Raw genomic sequence first — 22,772 nt, 5'->3', positions numbered from 1 at the left:
TATACCCCCTCCCCCAGGTTATCCATTCTTGAGAAGCAGACAGGTTAAACTGCACGTTGTTAACTGGTGAGGAGTTTGCTGCATCATTGCCTTTGGTTTTGTTTTTTTTTGTGGTTTTTTTTTGATCCAAAGATGCTCACCCTACAAACACCGGCCTGCTTGGCAGCAGTTACAGCTGCCTGCCTGCCTGCTTCAGCAGCAACCATAAATACCTGCTGGCAACCGCACTTTTGCATTAACCCTTTCATGCCCGAAATGTTAAACTGCTCCCCGTTAAAAACTTTTACATGAACCCAACACCAAAAAAAACCACACAGAACACCATCTGCCCTCAGCACATGCACACACACACTTGTGGGATCCCACAAGCACGCTCCACACAACTACAATCTTTGAAGCACAAATTCCAGACAATCATTACTCCCACTACAGCCCCACGTACAGAACGTGGCACAAGGACCCTGTGGAGACTAACAGGAAACCAGCTCCGAGAAGCATCATTGCAGTGTGAGGTGGCAGGCTCAACCTTAGCGGGCGTCCCCGCAGAGGCTCTGCCCCCCCCACATCGCATGAGGCTTGGGCTTTTATACTGACCAAAATGCACACTCATTCCGACACAGGTGGCCAGCCTATGTCGAAAGAAGTGGCCAGCAATATCTATAAAGGTCTCCAAAGGTCGACAGAAACCTGGACATACTTATATTTACCGACTTCTAGTACATGAGTATCACAGAGAGAGTGTATTAAATGAGTTGTATAAGGGATCCCAAGTCCACGGTCCGTCACAGTATGCCCAATACCCCTGATAAGAGCATAAAAGAGACCTTCCCACCACCAGAAAAATCACACAAAACATCTGTATCCCGCGCTGATCTCGCTTCCCTGGAGGTTTGGGGGGGGGGGGGTTGTTTGTTTGTTTGTTTACTTTAACGTAAAAAAGATTGCTCTCTTCACTTTAAGAAGGACTGAAAACATCCATAAAACGGATGTCCTAAGCTCAAATTTCAATTCATTCAGTCACTGACAAGGGGGGTGTCCTGGGGTGATGCTGACTCTTTCCAGGGTTTCACCCATTGAGCTGGCACCCACCGCAGACCGGAATCTGTAATTTACACACATATAACCTCAACCAGTTAGTTTTACTTCCACAGGACCTTTCCAAATGCCGGTTTCCAAATCCTTGTACTGGACAAGAATACCCGGAGTTTTAGTCATTTAACCTGAACCTAATGCCTGACCATGTATTATAGCAGGGGAGTCATTAAAAGTCTCCTGTCAACAGCACAAAAAAATCATAACATATACAGCTTGAGTATAAGAGGACTTTAACCCATATGTGGTCACCACTTGTCAGGCCTCCTTAACTATTTTGAGGTCAAAAACTTCCCACTCTTTACCCCCCTGCTGTGTAGTAAACACAGGATATGCAGAGAGGCCCACTGAAGAAAATTCACCAGTAATGATCGCACCTTTGATTAACCCGTGCCAACGGCGCGCAGGATTTGTGCCCCCCGATACCTCTCCCACCCCCTCCCCCTGTTTGCCTTCTTTAAGGGAGGGGTTTTACGGAGGATAAGGTGGAGGCACCAATGGAGACGTTTCAGTCCCAGTCTTGAGGGCTTCAAGCTTTTTCATCAAGAACATCTCCAAGGCCAGTGAGCAGTTGCTGATGAGCCAAGCAGACCGACCCGGGAGACAGAGTCAGAGTCTGGAAGCAGAGGATATAAATCTGGCTCGGATTCAGGGGACTCGGAGTCTGATCCTAGGTTGAACTCAGGGTCTCCGTTGTTCGCAGCTATGTCTTTCTTGTCAGGTGTCTCTCGTTCGGTACGTGGCCATCTGCGGACCTGGCTCTTGCTTTCATCGGCTCGAGGCTTTGATTTTTTCGGCACCATTCCAGGTACCACAGGAGGTGCAAAAGTCATAGCCGCAGCACTGTGATGGGGGTTAGGGGAGACAGCCCCTTCTGGAGCTGTGGTGGCAAATACAGAAGCTACCGCCGCCCTTTCCAATTTCATCTCTTTCAAAGTCTCGAACAGCGATCTCCAAAGTCTAGAGTGTTTCTGTGCACCTTTGGTCCCTTTACTAACCTCACGATCACGGGACCACTTTAACGGCCTCTGTAAGGCGGCACTATCATATTGCAGTCCTCTCTTAGAGAGAATGTGTTGGAGGAGCTTCACCACCGCCTGTTCCTCTTTGGATAGCAAGTGCCCCATCTCCTCCCCAGCTGCTCACCTGATCAGGGTGAGATTGCCCAAGTTTTGCAGACGTCTGACTTCCCAGCGCCAGGGCAGCGCTGAATTTCAGCTGGCTCTCCGCCCCCTCCTTTTTGTCGGACCTTCAAACTCGTCTTTGTCGAGTTACCGATCGGAGGGTCCCTGTTCGGGCGCCGCTTGTTGACGCGGGAGTCACGGACAACAAGAATAGAAGTCGTTGACTGCACCTAAGTTTCACTGTGGGCTTCCAGGTATATAAATGAGATCCATATATGAAAGGTTTGTATGCCCACTCAAATCATACTTGTAGCTACTTCTTAATACTTGGCTAGTATATTCCAGCTCTGTACAGCATGTCAAGTTCTTACAAGTCTCCTTCATGTACTCATGCCTCTTACAAATTGGTGGGTCAATGAAAATTGCTGATTCAGGGCACAGCTTAGAGCAAAGGCAGCTGCAGCAGAGCATCTGCTTCTGCAGCATGCACAGGCAGCAGTGGTGGGTGTACAAGGCAGATTCTGGCAAATATACAGGTATGTAAATGTTTCATATTTAAAAAGGCAATCAAGTACAGTTGTGGGTCTTTTCAAAACAAGTACGTGGTTCTTTCTTATCTTTATTTTGTAAAATGGATTGGAAATTAGGAAGAGAATTTGTGAAAATTACAAGTCTAAAAGTGTCATAGTGCTATGGCCCAGAATAATGCTGTGATCTTCCAGCTGATGAAAACCTCGATAGCTGATGTTAGCTTTTGCTTACTGTGTTGTAGACACTCCTTGAGTCTATGGTGGATGCAGCAGAAAACCTGTGCCCAAATGTAATGAAGAAAGCTCGCATCCGTGAAGACCTGATTGAGGCTAGCACTGAGAAGATTTCCATCCCGCGCACTTTTGTGAAAAATGTCCTCTTGGAGCAGTCTGGAATTGATATCCTCAATAAAATTAGGTACTTTAAAAGAATAACTGAATAAAATTAGTTACAGAATTTGGATCTTGGGTTGCATGTATGTGTGTGTATAGTAGAAGATTTTTTGAATGCTTTGGTGACTCACAAGAAACTATATTAAGGAATTCAAAGAGCAGGAAATTGTCGACATGTCTGGTGAACTTAGTTCAAGACATTCAAATAGTTGGAATCTCCAGGGATGTTGACTTAATCATTAATGCATGTGCTTCTGTTTTATTTAGTAAGAGTTTGGGCTTATGGTACACAAATAACATATTCATGACTGATACCTTTTTTTTAACTTGTTTATGTTCTCAGGTAATATTGAGCTACTGGAATAGACGAAAATTGCACTTAACTTGCTTTTTATGTTAACAGTGCGCTGTCTGTTGCTGCACTTAGCCTTGTCCTGTAGCTGTAGAAATCACTTTAAAATTTTGTGTGGGAGTTGTGCACAGCAGTCAGACATACTTAAAAAATGGAAACTTGGATATTCAAACCACAAACCTGGACAGAAACAGTTACCCCAAACAACTCTTTGTTTGCTCTTTAAAAAGGAAAGTCTTTTACCTGACCTTTTGCTGCATCTTTCTTCGTATTAAGCAGATACCAGTTTAATGCAGTATAAGGTGGTTGACCTGTACTTAAACCTTTGCAGTTGCCATCATTTGTCTTAGGAGTCCTTTCTGCTTGATGGAAAAGCACATAATTTTCCATTGTGATGCTAATATCTTTGCAGAAGAGGGAAAACAGTAAGACTTAGAAATTAGCTTTGCAGGGTGCAGCAAAATTGGCAGGAAAAGGTGTTAAGAACTTTAGCTATGCCTTCAGAGTGTTTCAAATGCTTCAGGGAGTGAGTTGTCTTCACTTCAGTCCTGTCAAAGAAATCTTGACCCTGAGACAGCGATAGTTCCCGTTCCACCTGTAGAAGCTGCAACTGTCAGTGGGTGCCACACTGTTACCCTTCCTGCCTTATACTATTTGAAATTATTGTGTAAGTAACTGAAGAGAAATCCCTTCACTCTTGTTCTCTTTCTGTCATGGCTTGGCCACCATTCTACGTCTCTGTGAATTGCATTGCTTTTCCAAGGAGTTTATTATCTTTTTCCCCGGCCTTTGTGCAGCAGTAGTGCTAGCTCCAGATAGATATAGCTTTGTTAATCCAATGTAACTCAGTCTACACATAAAAACTTTAGAGCAAAATGATGTTACTTACCGGTAAGTGTCAGTTGAAACAGTTGCCCTTGACACTGTAAGGGCAGGCATACATGCTTGTCAGCTGCAGCTCAGCTGCCTTCCACAGCCTGAGCCTTTTGTACTGTGGCCAACGATGGGACTCCAAGGGAACAATTCAAGGTACACATTTCCTTGGTAAGAGGTTACCAGTGAAACCTCAATTCAGGTATGGGGTGTGTGGGTGTTCCACATACATCTGTGTAATGGGAATGGCAGACATTAAGATCTTCAAACAAAGTGGTTACCTAGAGCAAAAAGAGGACGCCAAGTTATGATGGTAAGGACTGGAGAAGCAGCATTGTACAGTTGTTGTTTAACTGGCAGACAAACACAAAAAGAAATAGAGAAAATGCCTGGATTGTAGTAGTGTTAAACAGGCAGCACTGTTCTAATCCCATTCACCTGAGGTTCACGTTTCTCTGACTCCAGAGGTGGAGTGTTCCGTGCTGCATTTCACATGTGGTTTTAATTCAGCTCTCTTACCCAGATGTTTTCATTTCAGCTTTTAGAAAAATGTGAGAAGCAGGTTAAATATGGTACAGAGGCTCTTCTGTTTATTATGTGATTCATGAGTTTATTTCTGAAACCTGCAGTCATGTAGCCTGACACCCTGTAATGTTTTACTTCAAATAAAGTGACAGCCCTGTGGATAATCATCGCACTGTTGAACGTGTAATAGAGACAAAATTCTCCTGTGTGAATTAAAATTTTCTCTGTCTCATTTTAATCTTCACACAGTGAAGTAAAGCTAACAGTGGCTTCTTTCCTGTCTGACCGAGTGGTAGATGAAATCCTGGATGCACTTTCCCATTGCCATCACAAACTGGTGAGTATTTGCATGGTTGATAGCTGAATCTGCTGGGTATTTTAACAATGCCACTGACATTCATAACTTGTTCAGTTTCCCCCTAGCACAGCTCTATTTTGAAATTGTTCTTATTTTCATTGGCATCACTGACATAATTTGAAGTATGATTGTGGGGCTCCTGCCTCCTTGCTTTAAGGAAGATATAGCCTTGGGAAAGGCTGCATTATATATTTGTCCTATTATCTTTTGCACTATTGTCAGATCTAAAATAGAAGTGCCATCAGGATGTAGCATTGAGTCATTAGTTACAAACAGTGCCAGTACTTGTTCTGGTGAGATGATAAGAGTTGGTTGCTCATGAAATGAGAGGTAAAATTTCATTCTTTAGAGAAGGGACTGCTGAGATCTTGTTCTCTGAACAAGTACATCTTGAGGCTACCTCAGAAAAATAGGTATAAAGTTGGAAGAGAAAGGAGTAGAAACATAGCAAAGGAAACACTGTTTTGTTATTTGAAGGTGCTTAGCTGTCGGAAGGCTCAGTTGTTTATTATAAAGGTTGTTGCTTCACCAAAAGTAGAAGAAATAACCAACTGTGTACCTACAGAAAAACGTTTCTACTTCTAATGTAAGTAAATTACATTTAAGGGCCTTTGTAAGGAATATCCAGTGCTTTTTTTTTAAAGAAGCTATTGGGTGGTCATCCTCCTGGTTGAAATTGCTCTTCATTTCTAATTGAAACTTGTCTGGCTTCAGCTTGCAGTCATGGATTTTTTCAGATGCTTTTCACCACAACATAAGGGAACCATATATATTTCTCTTTATTTCTTCTCTGTGAAAATCCTCATACACAGAAAACAAATCACACTTTCTCCCCTCCCCCCTTTTTAAAGATAAAAAAAAATAAAAAAATAAATGACTGTTATTTGAGGGTGTGTCTTCATGATACAGAGCAGCATTGTGTAAAGTTACCACCTCTGGTCTCAGGAGCTATGCAGCAGTGGCCACGTTGATGAGCTGCAGTTAGTCCTGGAGCAGACTCAGCTGGCATGAGCAGTGGGCTGTCTCTGTCCAGTGTTATTGCACAACATGGTCATGCCCCGACTCTTGCACAGTAAGTCATTTTCTCCAGTCTTTGAGTCACTTCAGTAAGAATCCACTGCACTTTGTCCAGCTGTTTTAAAAGCCTCTTTTAAAACTATGGTCCCAGAATCAGACGACTATTCCAATATTTTAACCAACACTATATATAGGAACAAAACTGTTTTTCTCCTGATACTCTTTACTCTTCATATTTACATAGCCAAGGAGGTAAGAGTGCCTTCCTTTTGTCAGTGTTTCAGTGGTACCTCATTTTCAAAACTGGGGTTTGCTCCCTCCCAGTAATGGTTTCTGGATGCTTGACACTTGCTGCTTTTCACGATTGTGTCCATAGCTAGTTGCCTTAGTTCCTAAGGAATGATTGTCTGTACATTCTTTTTTTGAGTTGATTTACTTTGTGATCCATTTTGGCCTGCATCAGGAACATGTCCTCTTCACTGTTTAACTCTCCTGTGTTTGTTAGCTGCAGATTATTTCAGATAGTACAGTACTATTGAAAACATTAAAGAGTAGGATTCTCAACAGATGCCGGTAGAGGAGCTCCTATCTAAATTGTCAGTGTGAGAGCTGGCAGCTAGTTCTTAATACAAGAAAGAGTAAATGTACTGATGGAGTTCTGTGCCAGCTCCTGAAATTGGAGTGTCATATACTAATACTTCAGCCACGTACAAATATCTGTGTATGTTACACTGGCACAGCAGTGTTTGATGTGAATTTGAAAAGTAAAACATATTCAGCAAGACCTGAGTTTGCTAATGATGATGATTAGCATTAATTATTATTTGAGCCCTTTTAGTGTGATTGAAGAGAAATCCATAAGAGCTCTCCAGTTGTTTTTTCTGAGTAGACACTAGTCTAAGTGAGCTATAATTGTCTCAGGTCATCTGTTTACTCCTTTTCATGGTTAACAGACTGCGATCCACTGGTTGTCCAGAGTCATGCTAGTGTTAAGCAGTGGACTACAGCTCTCCCTAGCTGTCTCTGAAGGTTTCTGTGATTAACTGATTTGGGCCAGCTGATCTTCAAATACTTGCTTTTAACTGATGTTATTTAATATCTTTTGTTAGCAACAGAACTAGGAAATAGTTCATCATTTTCCTGACATGTGGTTTATATAGCATTCTCTGTGCTCTTAGTAACAGTTCTTGCTATGCAGGTCTAAGAATGGATTTTATTATTGTTAGAGTATTTCCTCTCTGATACTTAAAAAAAATAAATCTTATCCCTTAGATATATCAGTAAATAACTTTTTTTTTTTTTTGCTTTTTTTATGGTAGCCCTAACCTAACTCTTCCGGGAAACAGAAGTGAGGTATTTAACAAAGCTCTCCTGTGTTTTGAATAGCAGGTGCTAACAGTTTGGCCATCTAATAGTTATGAAAAGTGTATTCACTGAAATTGTACTGGTCTTTGTGTTATTTAATTAAAAAAACAAACAAACCCACAACAAAACAAACCACAAATAAAAAAAAACCTTAACAAACAAACAGACAAAATTGTCCTGGACAAAGCTTCTCTTCCACCCCTTTGTTTTCTTTGTAATAAAGGCAGAATAAATGCTGAGGAAGTCCCATAATACTATTATAAGTCAAAAGTAGGACATCTTTTTATCTGATCTTTTTCTTTTTTCCTATTAGAATGTTATCTCTTCCCTCTTAGAATGTGTGATTGTCGTGGTTTAAACCCAGTCAGGTAATTCGTTCACTCACCCCCCCCTTCTTTCCCTCCCCCTACTCCCAGAGGGACAGAGAGGAGAATCGAAAAGAATGCAACTCCCACGGGTTGAGATAAGAACAGTTTAGTAACTAAGGTATAACACAAATCACTACTGCTACCACCAATGATAATAATGATAAAGGAAATAACAAGGGAAGAGAATACAACACCTCAGCACCAGCCGACCGATAACTCGCCCCCCAAGCCCAACCAAGCACCAACCGATACCTCCTCCAACCCTGCAGTCTCCCAGCCCTTCCGGCTCACTCCCAGTTACCTCCTGGGCATGACGTGCTGTGGTATGGAATACCTCTTTGGTCAGTTTGGGTCAGGTGTCCTGTCTCTGCTTCCTCCTGGCTTCCCCTCCTCCCTGGCAGAGCATGAGGCTCACAAAGTCCTTGGCCAAACCAAAACATTATTGTTATCAGCTCTGTTCCCAGGCCGAAAGTCAAAACACTGCACTGCACCAGCTACCAAGAAGGGGAAAAATGACTGCTACTGCTGAACCCAGGACAGTGATGGAAGGGGTTCCATTAAAGAAAAAACAACAGAAAACCGAAACAAACCTTGTGTGAAGATTCACACACACAACTGAGATTTGCTTTTGTAATTGGCCTTTTAGGATCTGTGAATACTTAAGTTCTGTAAGCTTTCTGGTTGGGTTTGGTTTGCCTTTTTTAATAGTTTGATTGATGTGCTCCTGTCTTTATCCTTGCCTCCAGGCTGACCATTTGACCAGACGTGGCAAACCACTTCCACAGCAGGAATCACTGGAAATTGAGTTAGCTGAAGAAAAACCAACTAAACGCTCTGTTATCACAGTTGAGGAATTAACAGAGATAGAACGTTTGGAGGACCTGGACACCTGTATGGTAAGACACATTCCTCTGCCCAGTTAAGCATGCAAATAACTGGAAAAAAATGCTTTTCCAAATGTCATTTGGCAATTTCATGTTATCAGGAAACTGAAGTTAGGAATTGTCTTGTAGAAAAAATAAATGTTAGCTTGTGAACATTGAGTTGCATGTTGCTGTTCAGCAAAGGAAAAGCTTTTCCCTTCATTTCTCCTTTTCTGGTACCTATTCAAGGGCCTATCCCTTGTCTACATTGCTGCAATCAAGCTTAATACACTAAAACCTCTCCCACTGGCCACAGTTTCACAGAGGTTTTAGTTGCAGGAATAAATTGGATCGTGCTGTCCTTTGACAACACAAATCCATGTCTTCATTCTGCTTGATGTGGATTCCTCTGAGCCATGACAAAAAATGCTTCTGCCTGGAAGTTGTATTATCGACCTTGAACAGAAGTTGGCTTCTTTAAAAGTAGCTTTTGAATGTATGGAGGAAGTCTTAAAACCTTGAGACTGGGCTGCAAGTGATCCTGGAGGGCAAGCTTTTCAAAAGTAATTGATTTAAGAGTATGAGATTCAGTAAAAATGCTGAACATAAATCACTGAAGTACTTTATAAAATTCTTAAAAATTTAAAAAACTTCTATTATAAAGATTACTCCGTGTCATATAATGATTCTTTGAGATGTAAATCCACAGAATTAGAAATTAATGGTTTTCTACCTGTTTCCAACCTCAGACCCCCCTCCACCCAGCTCACTCTGTTGAGGAACTCTACTGCGGACAGGAACTTCAGGGGGCACGTCTCTATTAGAAATTAGTCAGTGTAATAGATGGTGTCTGCTGCAAGGGATGGGCTTTCTCTTCTGCTTTCCTGCCTTTCCCAGGAAGCTAAACTGGCATAAAAATGGGTTGTGTCTTTTTGTAGAAGCTTTATTGATTCAATTCCCTGAGTAGACTTACTGTAAAGTCAGACGAGTACAGCTCGAGAGAAGGAACAGCAGGGTTGCTCCTTTCTGCAGCAGCTATCTTCTGTTCTCACGTAACTGTATAGAACAAAAACACACCTTCATTGGAAATACCAGATTAAAAATCATTCTCTCTCCCTTCCAAATCTCCTTCTTCACCAATATTTGATTTGGTGAACTATTTGTCTGGACATCACAGGTCACTTTGAGGTGTGTATTGCTGATGGCATCATCTCGCTCATCACTGGTACTGTCAGGTTCCAGAAGCGTTCTGTAGCCAACATTCAGTAGTCATTTTTAGCCTTAAGTCCTATGGGAGAGAGACTTCCCAGTAAAATGTGTGGCATCTGAACCCTGTACCTCTAAGTTAATTTTTACATGCTGGCTTCATTTATAGAAAAATAAGCTAAGTGCTCACTTTGATACCCCACTCTTCCCCTTGAAATTTATTTTTGCAGCCTGTTAAGAATAATAATTCTTTGAGAATGTCTTTATCTTGTATCACCATGGATATATGAAAGGATCCTATTGCTATGCTGCTATCTTTCATTTTGGTTATATTAAAATAATAGAAATGTATCAATGCTTACACTCTGTAAAAGATGCATTAGATGCTAACGGTACTTATCTTCAGAAAGGTTTATATCTCTCTTCGTTCAGTTCTTTCACCCTCTTCTTGAACAGAGATTCAAATACCTCTGTGACACAGATTCTCATCAACATATGATTTCTGAAGAGAATGAAGCATAAAATAAATACGAGGCAGTAATCTTAATGCTAAAGAATCCATTCATTAAAAACTGTGATCCATTTTTAAGAGCTGCTTTTTGCATCCTGGCTGAAAGTGATATTGGTTGCTGTTGTAAAAAAAAATATATGGATAGCCCCAGGAGGCAGAGTAATACTGGGATTTTTATGGAGCTAGTGTTCTATCTGAGGTTTTTGCAACTAAAAGCATCTTAAGAATGGATTTCATGCATCTTTGGGGTGGAGTTAGAAATTCAAAGATAGCATTTTCCAAGTGATGCATTTTTGCTATAGGAAAATCCTATGGATTTCAGATATTGTCTTAGAAAAATTGAGAGGATTTGTGGCAGATGTGTCATACAGATATTTGCATGGAAATAAGGATCCTTCTGAAAGGGGCATCAGTGAATGCTTTGTGAGCCGCTTAGTGCAGGAAACAGATATGTTGCTGAAAGATTTTACTAGAAAGAGAAGCATGTGGTTTTATGAACTATAATTATTTTCAGTCTTAGATGAGATACAGCTATGTAGATCCCACTTCCAAAATAGCTTTAGTCCAGAACGCTGCCTTGTTTGGCCATTGGAAATTCCTAAGCATTACAAAGTGTGATGAACAAATCTTAGTCTTGTGAGTAGATGATGCACCTGCTGAGTATTCTGTTCTGCAAACCTCAAACCTGAAACCTTGAATTTCAGCTTGGTGGTGTGCATGTTTGGGAATCTAATCTCTTAACTGCCAAAAAAATACAGAACCTGGGATGGGGCTGATCAGGTTGCTGGGATGCAAGGAAAAACTTGCCTTGTCTATCAGTTTGCTCCAGCTGGTTGTCAGGTTGTCCGGGGAAGAAGAGATTTTGGTCTTACAGGAGAGGCACTGAGTTTGGACCATCGTTTTGGGGTAGCTATTTTTTTTCCATTTGCAAAATTGGATTCATTTTTCAAACCCATTTATCTCCAGCAAGCTGGTTCTCTTCATTCTTGTTTTCTTCAGCAAGCTGATACTCAGCTAGTATTCTAGCTGAGGCAGGGTATGCAACAACATGTTGTTATTTACCAACCTCCCTTGAAGGTGTATTTGAACAATGTGGGGGAAAATGGATCCCAGTTCAGTTTTGATTCTGTGGTTTCAGGTAGATTATGCAGCACTGTAGTTAGGTGAATGACTATGAATGAGGTAGGTGTATTTGTAATAAAATGCTTATGAGCTATTTGGTCTTATATGCAGATTGAAAGGGGAAGGCAGGAAGGTTTGTTTATAAAACTTGGACTGGCAGCATAGGGATCTGAAACTGCTGCTGGTGATAGATCAAACAAACAGGCATTTATGCGTTTCACAGCTTGCCCACCTATTCTGAAGCTGGGTACAGAGTAGTTGTGGCTTGGAGCATTTCCAAGTCAGTTGCCGTGGAAAAAAAGAGACTTTAAAATGTTATTTCTAGTATTTTTTTGTTGTGGGAATTAGGACTTAACTACACACCAAGTGTGCAGTTAAAGCTTATTAGCTTTAACTACGGATATGATTTTCATCCAGCCTTTAATGATGGCCTAAGAGCCCATAATATGAAAGTTTTGTCAGTCATACCAGAATTTGCTAGTCTGTTAAATGAGCTCTGAAGAACATTGGGAGCTATTGAGTGGTCCAGTGTAGGACGCAATAGCTGGAACATTATGAACCCGAGAGTTGACACCTCCCTGAGCTGCAGTACAATAAATTGATGGTTCCCTAATCTGCAGCTTAGTTGTCTATGTTTAATTAGGGCTGCATTGATGGTAATAAGTAATTAGATAAAAGTTGTGTGCAAGTAAGATTGAAAGAAAAACCTTTATGCAGAAGATTACTTACTGTTCTCAGGTTAAAGAAAGAATCATGTCCTGATTTTCAGAGCTTAGACTCAGTCATGAATTAACTTCATCAAATAGGATGGTTTCTCTAAATTTTTTATGACAAGTGTGACACATTTTAAATTAATACATACATTTTAAAACTAACTTTAAATAAAGCATCCTTTTTTTACTGAGATTGAATATCATGTATCTTGGCATGTGTAATTGATTAGGTAGATACTAATGGATTTAATTTTGCATAAAGTTGTACTTTATCCTGTCACAGCCGTTAGTTCTTTGCGGAAGTGAGAGATTTTAAATAGTGCTCAATTTCCCACCAAAAGGTAATGGAGCATCTTTGTTAGATTGTGTTTAACAATTATGTTCTAAGGTGGTTTTTTTTAATTAGCTGTTGGAATGTTTGTTTGGCTTTCAGAGTGCAAACAGGAGATCACAAGAGTAGAGTCGCTATTTAAATAAAAGTTCTAGGAGAAATAGGTTTTTACTAGAAATCCATGTACTCATCATCTTTCAAATATCCATTTCAGCAGTATAATTTCATCGCTGTAGATAGTAACAAGCATACAGCTGCCATAAGTATCATTTTTAGAGCAAAGCAGAAGTTATTTGCACTATGAAGCGGTATGGTAGGAAATTGTTTGAAACACATAAAGGAATTGTAGGTTGTAATACACCAGTCTGCTTATAAATCTTCTTTAAGGCCTTTCAGTGTCAGATTGAAATGCTTGGATGGTAAATTACATGTTTGCAAAAATGCTTGTAGCTAATAGAAAATGACTGCCTCTGATGAATGCTGAATCTTGGCCATTTCTCATCTATTTCTAATTTTAACCATAGAAATGGTTCATTTCGATGGAGGACAGTTGTTGGTTTTGTTTAGTGGTTTTGTTTTTGGTTTTGTTTTAATAGGCTATGAGCAATATATTAATGTTTTAGTCTTTATTGAGCAACAGATTTCACTTGTACAGTGGAGAATAAAATTTGCAGAAGTAGCAGAACTCCTATAGATTGATGGTGTATGTTTCTTTCCTGGGAATGTTCGAACTAGCCATTGTCAAAGATTTAGCAGGTTAGTCCAGTATTGAGGTGAAGACTTATGAACCCATGGGTTCTGAAAGACAAGGAGCATGTGAACCTCAGTGTTTTCAGAGAAAAAGGAGAAATTTCCCTCACCACACCAGAACTGAATTTATTTTGTATTTTAAATAAAACTCATAAAGTACCACCTGGAAGCTTTCTCTCCCCACTCCCTCATCCAAAACAGAATTAAAACAACAGAAACCCCTTCAGTTGTTTTCACTGGAGGAAGGAGAAAATCATGGTACAGACTCATTTACATGTGCGCTGATACTCTAGGAAATTAAAATAAAGCAGATATTCTCCAGTATGCCCTGAAGCTCTTCCACATCTGATTCCCATTGCTGTTCAGCTGCAGCAGAATTTTCTCAGGCATAGACAGCTTGTTGGATGAAAGACTAAACACCTACTGCAGTAACACCCTAGTTCCTATTGGATTCCCTGTTCTCTTGTGCTATAAATAAAGCTCTAGCTCTGTGCCTGGCTTAATCCAGGAAAAATCATTGTTCTTGCTGAAAAGAGCATTTCCACTTTCCCCAGTACACAGTTCACTCTTTCTTGCCCACACCCTCACACCTGTACTGGTATTATCACAGGCTCACTATTAACTGAGTGTGGGAATTGGTTCAGCTGAAAATTAAGCTTTTTATGGAGGATTTCTTTCCCAGGTTTGTTTACAGCCAGACTAGTCCCCTGGTTGAGTTACAAAACAAATCCTGAGCGGCAAGAACAAGCAGGCAGGGATGAAGGCAAAGGCAGCAGCCTGGATGAATGCTGGATTAAATTGATTGTGACACATGAGTTTCTCTCTTGTATACATTAGCAGAAATGGGCCTTTGATGTGTAGTAAATACAGCACCCTGTGGGAAGCTAGGAATTGGCATTATGGTATGCGAGAGTATTCTTGGCTTCTGAAAAGGCTTCATCACAGGCATGTGAGCAAATCTGCTTCAGTGGGAGTCCAGTAATATTTCTGACTCACCCCAAACCAGGACAGTTCATGAAAGTATCACCAGGAGGGGCACAGCACAGTGCCAGTGTGCTCCCTAAGCCCTTCCCTACGCATGCAGTGCTACGGCTGAGAACGTAAGAGGTGAAGAGAGCCAGTGTGACAGTTTTGCAGAACCTGCAAATCCCTTATTTATTTGTAAGTTGTGTGTTTAGCCTCACCATCGGTATTATATCAATTTTAATTGTGAATATATGTTACCTATCTATTCCTGGATTCCTAGATACAGTTTTGCAGCATCCTTGCTGCCCTTGGAGGTCCTTATCTGTGTGTGTTCAATGCCTGTTACCTGTATAGACTACAAAGTGCAGTCACTTTCAGGCTTATTAGGGTTACATATTCCCAGCTGAAATGCTTTACGAGAAACCTGGCTTTCAGTGTCTTTATCTTGGTCTCTGAGTGTAAGGAGATGATGGATAATTAATTGATATATAGTATGTTTTGTTTAAACCAACTGAGATTTCTTAAGAGTTCAAAGCCGTCTCTGAAAATCTAGGGTACATTATTTGCACAATATGAAGTAAAGGCTGTAATAAACTGCTTCTGTTAAAGCACTACATGATGTCTTAAGCACTACATGCTATCTTAAGAAAAAAAAAATAGTGTAAAATAGGATTCTGTTTTCTGCTTAGGTTAGAACGAGAATTGTGAAGTGCAGCCGAGTGTTCTGTTTGCATGGTGGCACTTCTGTATCAGAAGCACACTGCCATTCTCTTGCTCCCTCACAGTGGGATGGGGGAGAGAATCAGAAAAAAGGTAGAACTCTGGGTTGAGAGGAAGGCAGTTTAATGGATAGAAAAGGAAGGGAAAATAATGATAAAAGAATGTATAAGACAAGTGATGCACAAAGCAGTTGTTCAGTACCCACTGACCAATACCCAGCCAGTCCCTGAGAGGCGGGTTTCCGTCCCCCAGCCAGCTTCCCCCCCCCCCCCCCCCCAGTTTTATTGTTCAGCACAATGCCCTATGGTGTGGAATATCCCTATGGTCAGTTGGGGTCAGCTGTCCTGGCTGTATCCTCTCTCAGCTTCTTGTGCTCCCCAGCCCACTCGCTGTTGAGGTGTTACGAAGAGCAGAAAAGTCCTTGACTTGGTGTAAGCACTGCTCAGCAACAAATGAAACGTCATTGTGTTATCAACATTATTCTCATCCTAAATCGAAACCACCATAGCCGAGCACTGTACCAGCTACTAAGAAGAAAATTAACTCTATCGCAGCCAAAACCAGGATAATATCCACCCCTTATTTTATACCATCAATGTCATGCCCAGATCCTACACTTTCCAATACCTCCCAATTAATCACCTTCATGTTTCCTGTCTTGATATCTACACACAGGTATCTTAGTCAATGGGCCATCCCTCTAAAATATACATGAGCATCTACATGGCATACCTTCACCACCACGTTCTACACTCTCACCACAATGCAGTAGCCCAGATGGGTTTACCTCTGCACAGCCAATTGCTCTGCTTCCATTGCTGCAACCACCCCCACAGGGCATTTGCCACCATCCATGAGTCAGTGTAGATAGAGCACCATCCAGTTTTCTCGGTCAGCAGTATCTGTAGCTAGACTAAAGTAGTTACATCCTGTGTGGCAGTAGTTGCCTTACTGATTTTCTATCATTTTATTTCACATGTTGTGAAAAAGCCATGTTGAAAGGAGAGCTCAGTTACAAAGCACTCACTGAAACACTGATCTTGCGAGTTTAACTTCCCTGCAGTGGTTTTAAGAGGGAGTTTACTACTATGATGTTAGTCTGTGGCAAACAGAAAGGTCTTCTTGAACATGTAGCTATGCAGTGTACAGTTAGTGGGAGCCCTGACTGCTCAGTCCCGCCGTTCACCACTGCATTTGAATACCTAGGCTGCAGGTAGAGTCACCCCATCAGACACGAGCAAGCTGTTGCAGGCTGTACCTGGACACCCAGATGAGAGAGGTGACTATCCCTACCTGGTTCACTGTCAGTCAGCACTCATCCACAAAGCCAGCAGCAAGGATCACTTACCTACTTCAGGTAAAGCTAACAGGTTTTGAGGACAAAGACCCTTTACACAGTCTGGATCAGGGGGCATTTTGTCATCCCCTTTACCAGCAGAGCTGTGGAGTCAGTTGATGTTCAGCACAAATGGATACAGAATTCACCTTTCAACAGCCTCTGTTTATAAGAACCTACTCACAAATTCCCACGGCAGATTAGCACGAGCTCCTTTGGAGTTGTTACAAAATCTTGATTCTGTAATCTTTGGCAGAAGGACAACCACAAGTAGCAGGAGAATAACCTGAAATAGTGCTGTTTCTGTAACACACATCTGTCTGCAGCTATAATGCTTCTTGATTCAATTAATATCTGGCAAGTTGACTATCTCAGGTGCTTGAGGAGTTTTCTATATAGGTTGCATGGTCCTTTCTACTGTTTTTTGGTTCTTGCAGTGTCTCAAATGAATAACTTGGCACAAGTTACTTATCTGTACTGTATGGGGGAGTCTTATTTACTCTGAAACATGGAGAGCCTGCTGAAAATAGCATATGCACGAGTCTGTCTCGTGCACTAAGTGCACTTTATGGTTCTCAGTTCACCCAGAAGAATAGGAGGCTTGTAATTTTTTGCTCTGCAAAATCAATACCTCATATTTCTGGGATAAAGCATAGCGCTTATAGGAAGAGGGGAGTGGAAGTCTCTGTTAGGGCAAGTGGATGTAGATTACCATTAGATTTTGCTATGTTTTGTCAAGGAAAAGGAGGTTAGGATGAGCAGGGCTACGTGAATAGGAATTTTAAGTAACTACATAAAATCAAGCATACATAGTGCCAAAAATGTAGAAGACAGCTTCTGAGTCATCAAATCTTATCCCTTCTGTCACTGACAACTGCATCATGCAGTCCTATTCGCAAATCTATCAAGCTTCCTCTCAAAACATCTCTCTCAGATTAGAGGAAAACTTAGAAGTAAACAGACACTTCTATGTTATTCAGGTCAGCTAAAGCCTCATTGCAAAGTGGTGGGTGTATCTCTGCAGTAAGATCTTACTTCATGTGAGTAAAGATCAAATTACTGTGAATTTTTGAGGTCAGTAGTGACAGGATTGGAGTACTGATCTGAAACTAAAAGCACTTGAACTGGTGAAAAAAAATCTTCAATGAGCACATGTTAAAGAAAAAGGAATATGCAAGATAGACAAAGTGATTGAAGTGTCAGTGCCTCATGCCTGTCTGACCAAGCAGCATTATTTAAATCATGTATCACACTTAAGTGCTGGCACTCCATAGACCAACCTTTGAGTTTGCTATCCTGTCTTGGGTAATTATGATTGACCTCTTCTGTTAGGTTGTTTTAGAGACAAAACTTAAATACTCTACTGAGGTATTTCTGTTTCCCATGTAGGGTCTTAGAATATTTACTTGTTGTCTATTAAGATATTTCCTGGTTTTAATAGGGAAATATCTTGTTATAGTAGTTCCTGACAGGACTTAAAAGCTCAGAAGGTTGCAGGTTGGGTTTGGTTTTTTTTATGTTCGCAAAGTCTGATGGGTATAAAGATTTGCTGTGCATGCTGGAAAGATGTCTGAAATAAATGAGAAGAGAACAGAACAGCAGCAGCTCAAGTACTGGGTTTTCCCCATCCAGGGTAAACTGTGCCTGATTGAATGTGATGCATCTCCCTGTAGCGTTTCTCCTTTGAAATGTCACTGCTTCAGTGCAGGTCTGCCCCCAAAAGGTCTAACGATGGTGGGAAGATGACTGATTTTTTTTTTTTTTTTTCTCCCTGGATTTCTACTTATCCTTTTGGTATCTGTTCACTCCAGGATGTTGGGAGGAAGCAGACATGCAGTTGGTTCTCGGTCCTGGGAAGCTCTACGGCAGGCAGATAGCGCAGTCCCCATTCATGAAATCATAGAAGGGTTTAAGTTGAATGGGACCTTTAAAGATTATCTAGTTTACCCCCTGCTTTGGGCAGGGACATCTTCCACTAACTCAGATTGCTTAAAGCCCCGTCCCATGTGACTTCGAATGCTTCCATTCATGAATACCTTGCCTCAAACTTGCTTTAATGATGTTATTGCCCTGGGGTACCAGATACATATGGTGGCCGTCTTTAAAGAATTGCCAAAGAATATCTGAGACAGTTGTGCACCCCTCTGTATTTTCTGAGTTTAAGAACATTTTCTTCTTACTATATAGAAGTTTGGCTCATGAACAAAGTAATTTTTGCACCAGCATTTGCTGGCTGAAGGTAATGAACAACCACAAGCAAGAAGGTTGTGGTGGCTTAAAGAAATAGTTTGTGCCACCTGACCTGCAGCAGCTATTTGTTCTACACTTAGTTTTTAACTAGAATAAATCAGCTGGAAGCATCCTTTTTGCTCGTCTTAAAGCCCAGCTGCTGTAGAAGATGCTGCTAGCCTCTTCATGAGCAAGTAGAAAACAGAACTGATGATACAGAGCTGATGATATGGAGAATTGCTTTTTTTCTTGCAGTGGTAGTTGCAGGCACAGTTCCTTGCAGGCTACTAATTCAGAACATGAAATAAATTATTCAGTTTAGTAGTTTTAAGAACTGCTCAGTTTAATTCATGCATCTAATTTTTTACTCTTCATAATAAAAGCTTTGGATATTTATATGCAGGAATATTTATTAGCAGGAATTTTACATGACTTGAAAAATGCAGTAGCAGAATTATTTATTAAAATAATATATTGTAATGCTTGGTGAAATATTGCAGATTACATGAGCCACATCTCAGCAAGCAGAAAAGCAAAGGTTTCTTGGCTAGTAAAATGAAATGAGCTTAAGGGCAAATCTGTTGAGTTTATCTTACTGCAGTGCTACTCCTTTTCTCTCAGAAAATGTTGCTGTGCAAAGTATTCTAAAGGTCAGGCTGCTTTAGATGAGACTAATTGAATTAATTCTGAACCACAGCTCATTCTCTTGAGGAAGGGAAGGAAATAAACAAGTAAACCCCTTATATTCAAGTATGGATTATCTTGTTTCTGAGGCTTTCTATACAGATGATGAGACAGCTGCGTGTCCAAAGATTAATATGCAAAAAGACAAGGTTGGTCAATTTACTGCTCTGATTTATAAAGAATACCTGAAGTTGATTTATTATTAATGATTTTATTACTATTTATTTTAATGAGTCAACAGATGTGTAACACATCTGCCAAAGGTAAGAGACTAGAAGAAGTTCGACTGACTGGAATGGTGTCATGGCAGTTTTACAGGTCAGGACTCCTTACAGCAAAACAAAATAGCAAGCACTTGTGATAAAATGCTGTTTTCTTATTCCTCTTTCTTACCCCATAAAACACATATAGCTGAAACAATTTAGCAGTGGTTTAAAATGTCCTGGAAGAATCCTTCCAAATATTTTTTTCTGACAGCTCATTCCCATTTCGCACGTCGGCACATTGTTACGATTCCCTGATTTGGTTCTGCTCGCGTGAATTTGGTTGGGATTTCTGGTTGTGGACTGGTGTTTTGTCTTTAGTGATGGCCTGTGTACACTGGGAGGCAGACCACTTTATTTTGCAGTTATGCTTAGTGCAAGTGAAGTGAAGGGAAGGGTTGGGTGGCCTCATGGTCTGTGGTATCTCAAGGGTCTGAAGACTGGCATCTGCAGAGCAGCCAGATTCCATGGTGTCTTCAGGCAAGTCCCTTAGGCTTTGCTTTGCTTGGTGGTGCTTCCTTGTCTAACCTGTTGCCTGCTGTGTGCCTCCCTCTCCTCCTTCTCCCTCCTTACCCCCACTCACAAGCTGTTTAGCACCTTTTAAGGTTTAATCAACTCAGTAGTCACACTCACTTAGGTGAGATCACTAAAGTGTTGAAAGTAGGAGTATCCATAAGCCCTCGATGGATCAGGACCATAGACTGTAAACTCCCCCAAATCCTGGGATTGCTTCCTGTTATATACGTATCACTTTGCACTTTGGTCCTAATCACCTTTCCAGCCGCTTGTATAATGTAAGTACTTTTCCTACCCCTGAATTAAATACACAGAACGCATGGATGCTGTCTGAGAGAGAAACCATGGTGCAGATTATTTTTGAAATGTGCTGGAAATTTATTTTTAAAATGTTTCTCTCTGAATTCTGCAGTCTCTCCAGCAACCTCAGGGCAGCCCTAGTGAATGGTATTACAGAAGATAGGCAAGAGAAGAGAGAACATGGGTTCTGGCAGGGAAGCAGAGTAAGAGTGTATGTGTGTGTGGACAGCATACAAAAATGATAGTAATGAGGAGGTTTGCCTGTACCGCTGTTAGCTGAAAAAAACTGCATAAAACCAAAGTTTCTGAAGGTAAAAGAAAATAAAAATCAAACAAAGGGTGCCCCAAACAAACAAAAGCAATCAAACCAAACCCGAGGACAGCAGGAAAATAGAGGAAGTGGAGCTGTGTGCAAGAACACCGTTCTTGCTATTCAAAGATAGCCCATCATATCTTAAAAATTTAAGCTACAGTTAACCTTAAGTGTATGAACTGTGACAAGTGAATCATTATTGTTGAAAATGTCGAAGCATTGAAAAACCAACTTTAATATCCCCGCAACAATTACATTCTGAAGTTCATGTTATGCACAGTCTGTTTTCTCTGCTGATAATTAAATGCCGGTGCGATATCCATTTGAAAATGCAGTACTTCCTTGCCTTGAAGTTTAATCCACACAGTGGCTGTTGACTTCTGCCACAAACACACTGCTAATACCAGCAGTGTTGTTACAGCAGTAGTACTCATTCAACTTGGAAGACAAAACCACATTTATAATAATTGATTTTTATTACTCTAAGTTAAGGAAGGGCATGACTGGTTACGTGCCACACGAGATGGGATACGGCATTGCTTCCTTTCTTTTAGTTTTTTTTCAAGGGGAGAGGGAAGGTCATGCGCTATTCATAGGCTGACTTTCTTATAATATGCCAAAAGTGCCGAAAGCCTGCACCTCTAAGCCTCCCTATAAGAAAGAGAAATACTGTTGCTTTGGCTTAAGTTTATATAAACCTCAAGAGAACACACTTGCATCCTTTTTTATTGCTTCGAGAGAAGCTTTGGGGTTTTTTTTCCTTCTTTTCCTTCTTTCCATAAAAAACTGCAGATTTTTAATTCAGAAGCTTCCTTCAGACTAGGAAATAACAGAATTACAGGGGTTTTCTCACTCCTGATGCCGGGAAAATTAAAACCACATTACAGGGGGACAGTAGGTGGCAGGTTGGCACCATTGGTGAGTGCCATGTATTGGAAACAAGCCTCTGAAAACCTGAATTTGTCCCAGTATAGGTTAAACATGGAAAAATGAAGTGTATAGCCCTCCAAATGCAAGGGATTTTTGCCCCATTCTTGCATGTCACCTTTCCTGCTAAGACTTCTAAGTGTTTTGGCTTTAATTTTCTTTATTTTGGTGACTCTGGTTTTGCCTCCTTTCCTGAGAACTGCTATTGCTTTGTCTTCCCCATTCATATTCTTTTTCCTTTCTTTTTTGCTGCATGGAGACTCTCTGCTGTACAAGTGTAAGTATTTTTTTAGCTCTGCTGTTTCTGGCCTACTGGTTTACGTTTTTGTGCTCCATTTGCCTCTGTACTGCCTTGTAAATCTCCTGGGAGACTGTAGTGTCATCCCTCTGCACCTACAAATGAAATAGGCATCAGTTCAGGGGTGAGACTGGATTTTACAAAAAGGTTCAGCTTAGCATACCATCTGAATTTAAAGCATCCCTTGTCTTTAAGACTAAACCAAAGCAGAGTGCTGATGTTGGATTCATAAGCACAAATATTGGTGCTCAGAAAATCTATTGATAATCATCATCCAGCTTAATGAAAGAATGGCTTAAAAATGGGCATAAACTATGGCTTTTTTGCCATTAGGTTGGAAGAGATGTCAGGGGTTATCTCAGTTTGGTCAGTTGTGTTTTCTTTGTCCAGTTGAATCACCTTGAGCTTTTGACTCCTGTTCTCACCTTTTGTGCTGTCACCCTTAGCCATTAGTGTTTCTGCAGGAAGGAGAGTTGAAGGGAGCTGAATTTCAAGATGGAGGAGGAAATTGTGCATTAGTTTGCTTGAAATCTTTTGAAAGGGAAGTGACAGGAGGGTCCCAGAGCATCCCTGTATCTAATAGAATTGAATATAAATTGGATGAGGAGGAGAAAAACATGGAAATGATCACATCCCTTAGCACTGAGAGTAATTTCAAACATCAGTATAATAAGAGAATGTGGAGTATTGGAGAACCTGCTGCTATAAGCACGTTGCTTTATAGCAC

At 40.8% G+C, this 22,772-nt stretch overlaps 1 protein-coding gene across 6 annotated transcripts in view; it reads left to right on the top strand.

Annotated features, from left to right (window-relative positions):
* CARMIL1 (capping protein regulator and myosin 1 linker 1) overlaps positions 1 to 22,772 on the top strand; it is a 193,889-nt gene that overhangs the window by 144,238 nt on the left and 26,879 nt on the right. For 4 of the 6 annotated variants that reach the window (XM_057414782.1, XM_057414778.1, XM_057414776.1 and 1 more), the window contains 4 exons: positions 2,989 to 3,164; positions 5,139 to 5,226; positions 8,744 to 8,893; positions 22,007 to 22,024. In XM_057414782.1, coding sequence (XP_057270765.1) covers positions 2,989 to 3,164; positions 5,139 to 5,226; positions 8,744 to 8,893; positions 22,007 to 22,024 — 432 coding nt within the window. The remainder of the gene's footprint in view (positions 1 to 2,988; positions 3,165 to 5,138; positions 5,227 to 8,743; positions 8,894 to 22,006; positions 22,025 to 22,772) is intronic. The other 2 variants (XM_057414781.1, XM_057414777.1) reach the window with 1 other exon arrangement.

The sequence above is a fragment of the Pezoporus wallicus genome, unplaced genomic scaffold, assembly GCF_028554395.1.
Source record: "Pezoporus wallicus isolate ANWC-B61680 ecotype Strahan unplaced genomic scaffold, APGP_CSIRO_Pwel_v1 contig_2, whole genome shotgun sequence".
Taxonomy (NCBI): Eukaryota; Metazoa; Chordata; class Aves; order Psittaciformes; family Psittacidae; genus Pezoporus; species Pezoporus wallicus.
Note: the sequence above shows the minus strand (reverse complement) of the source record. Positions and strands in the feature narration are given on the sequence as shown.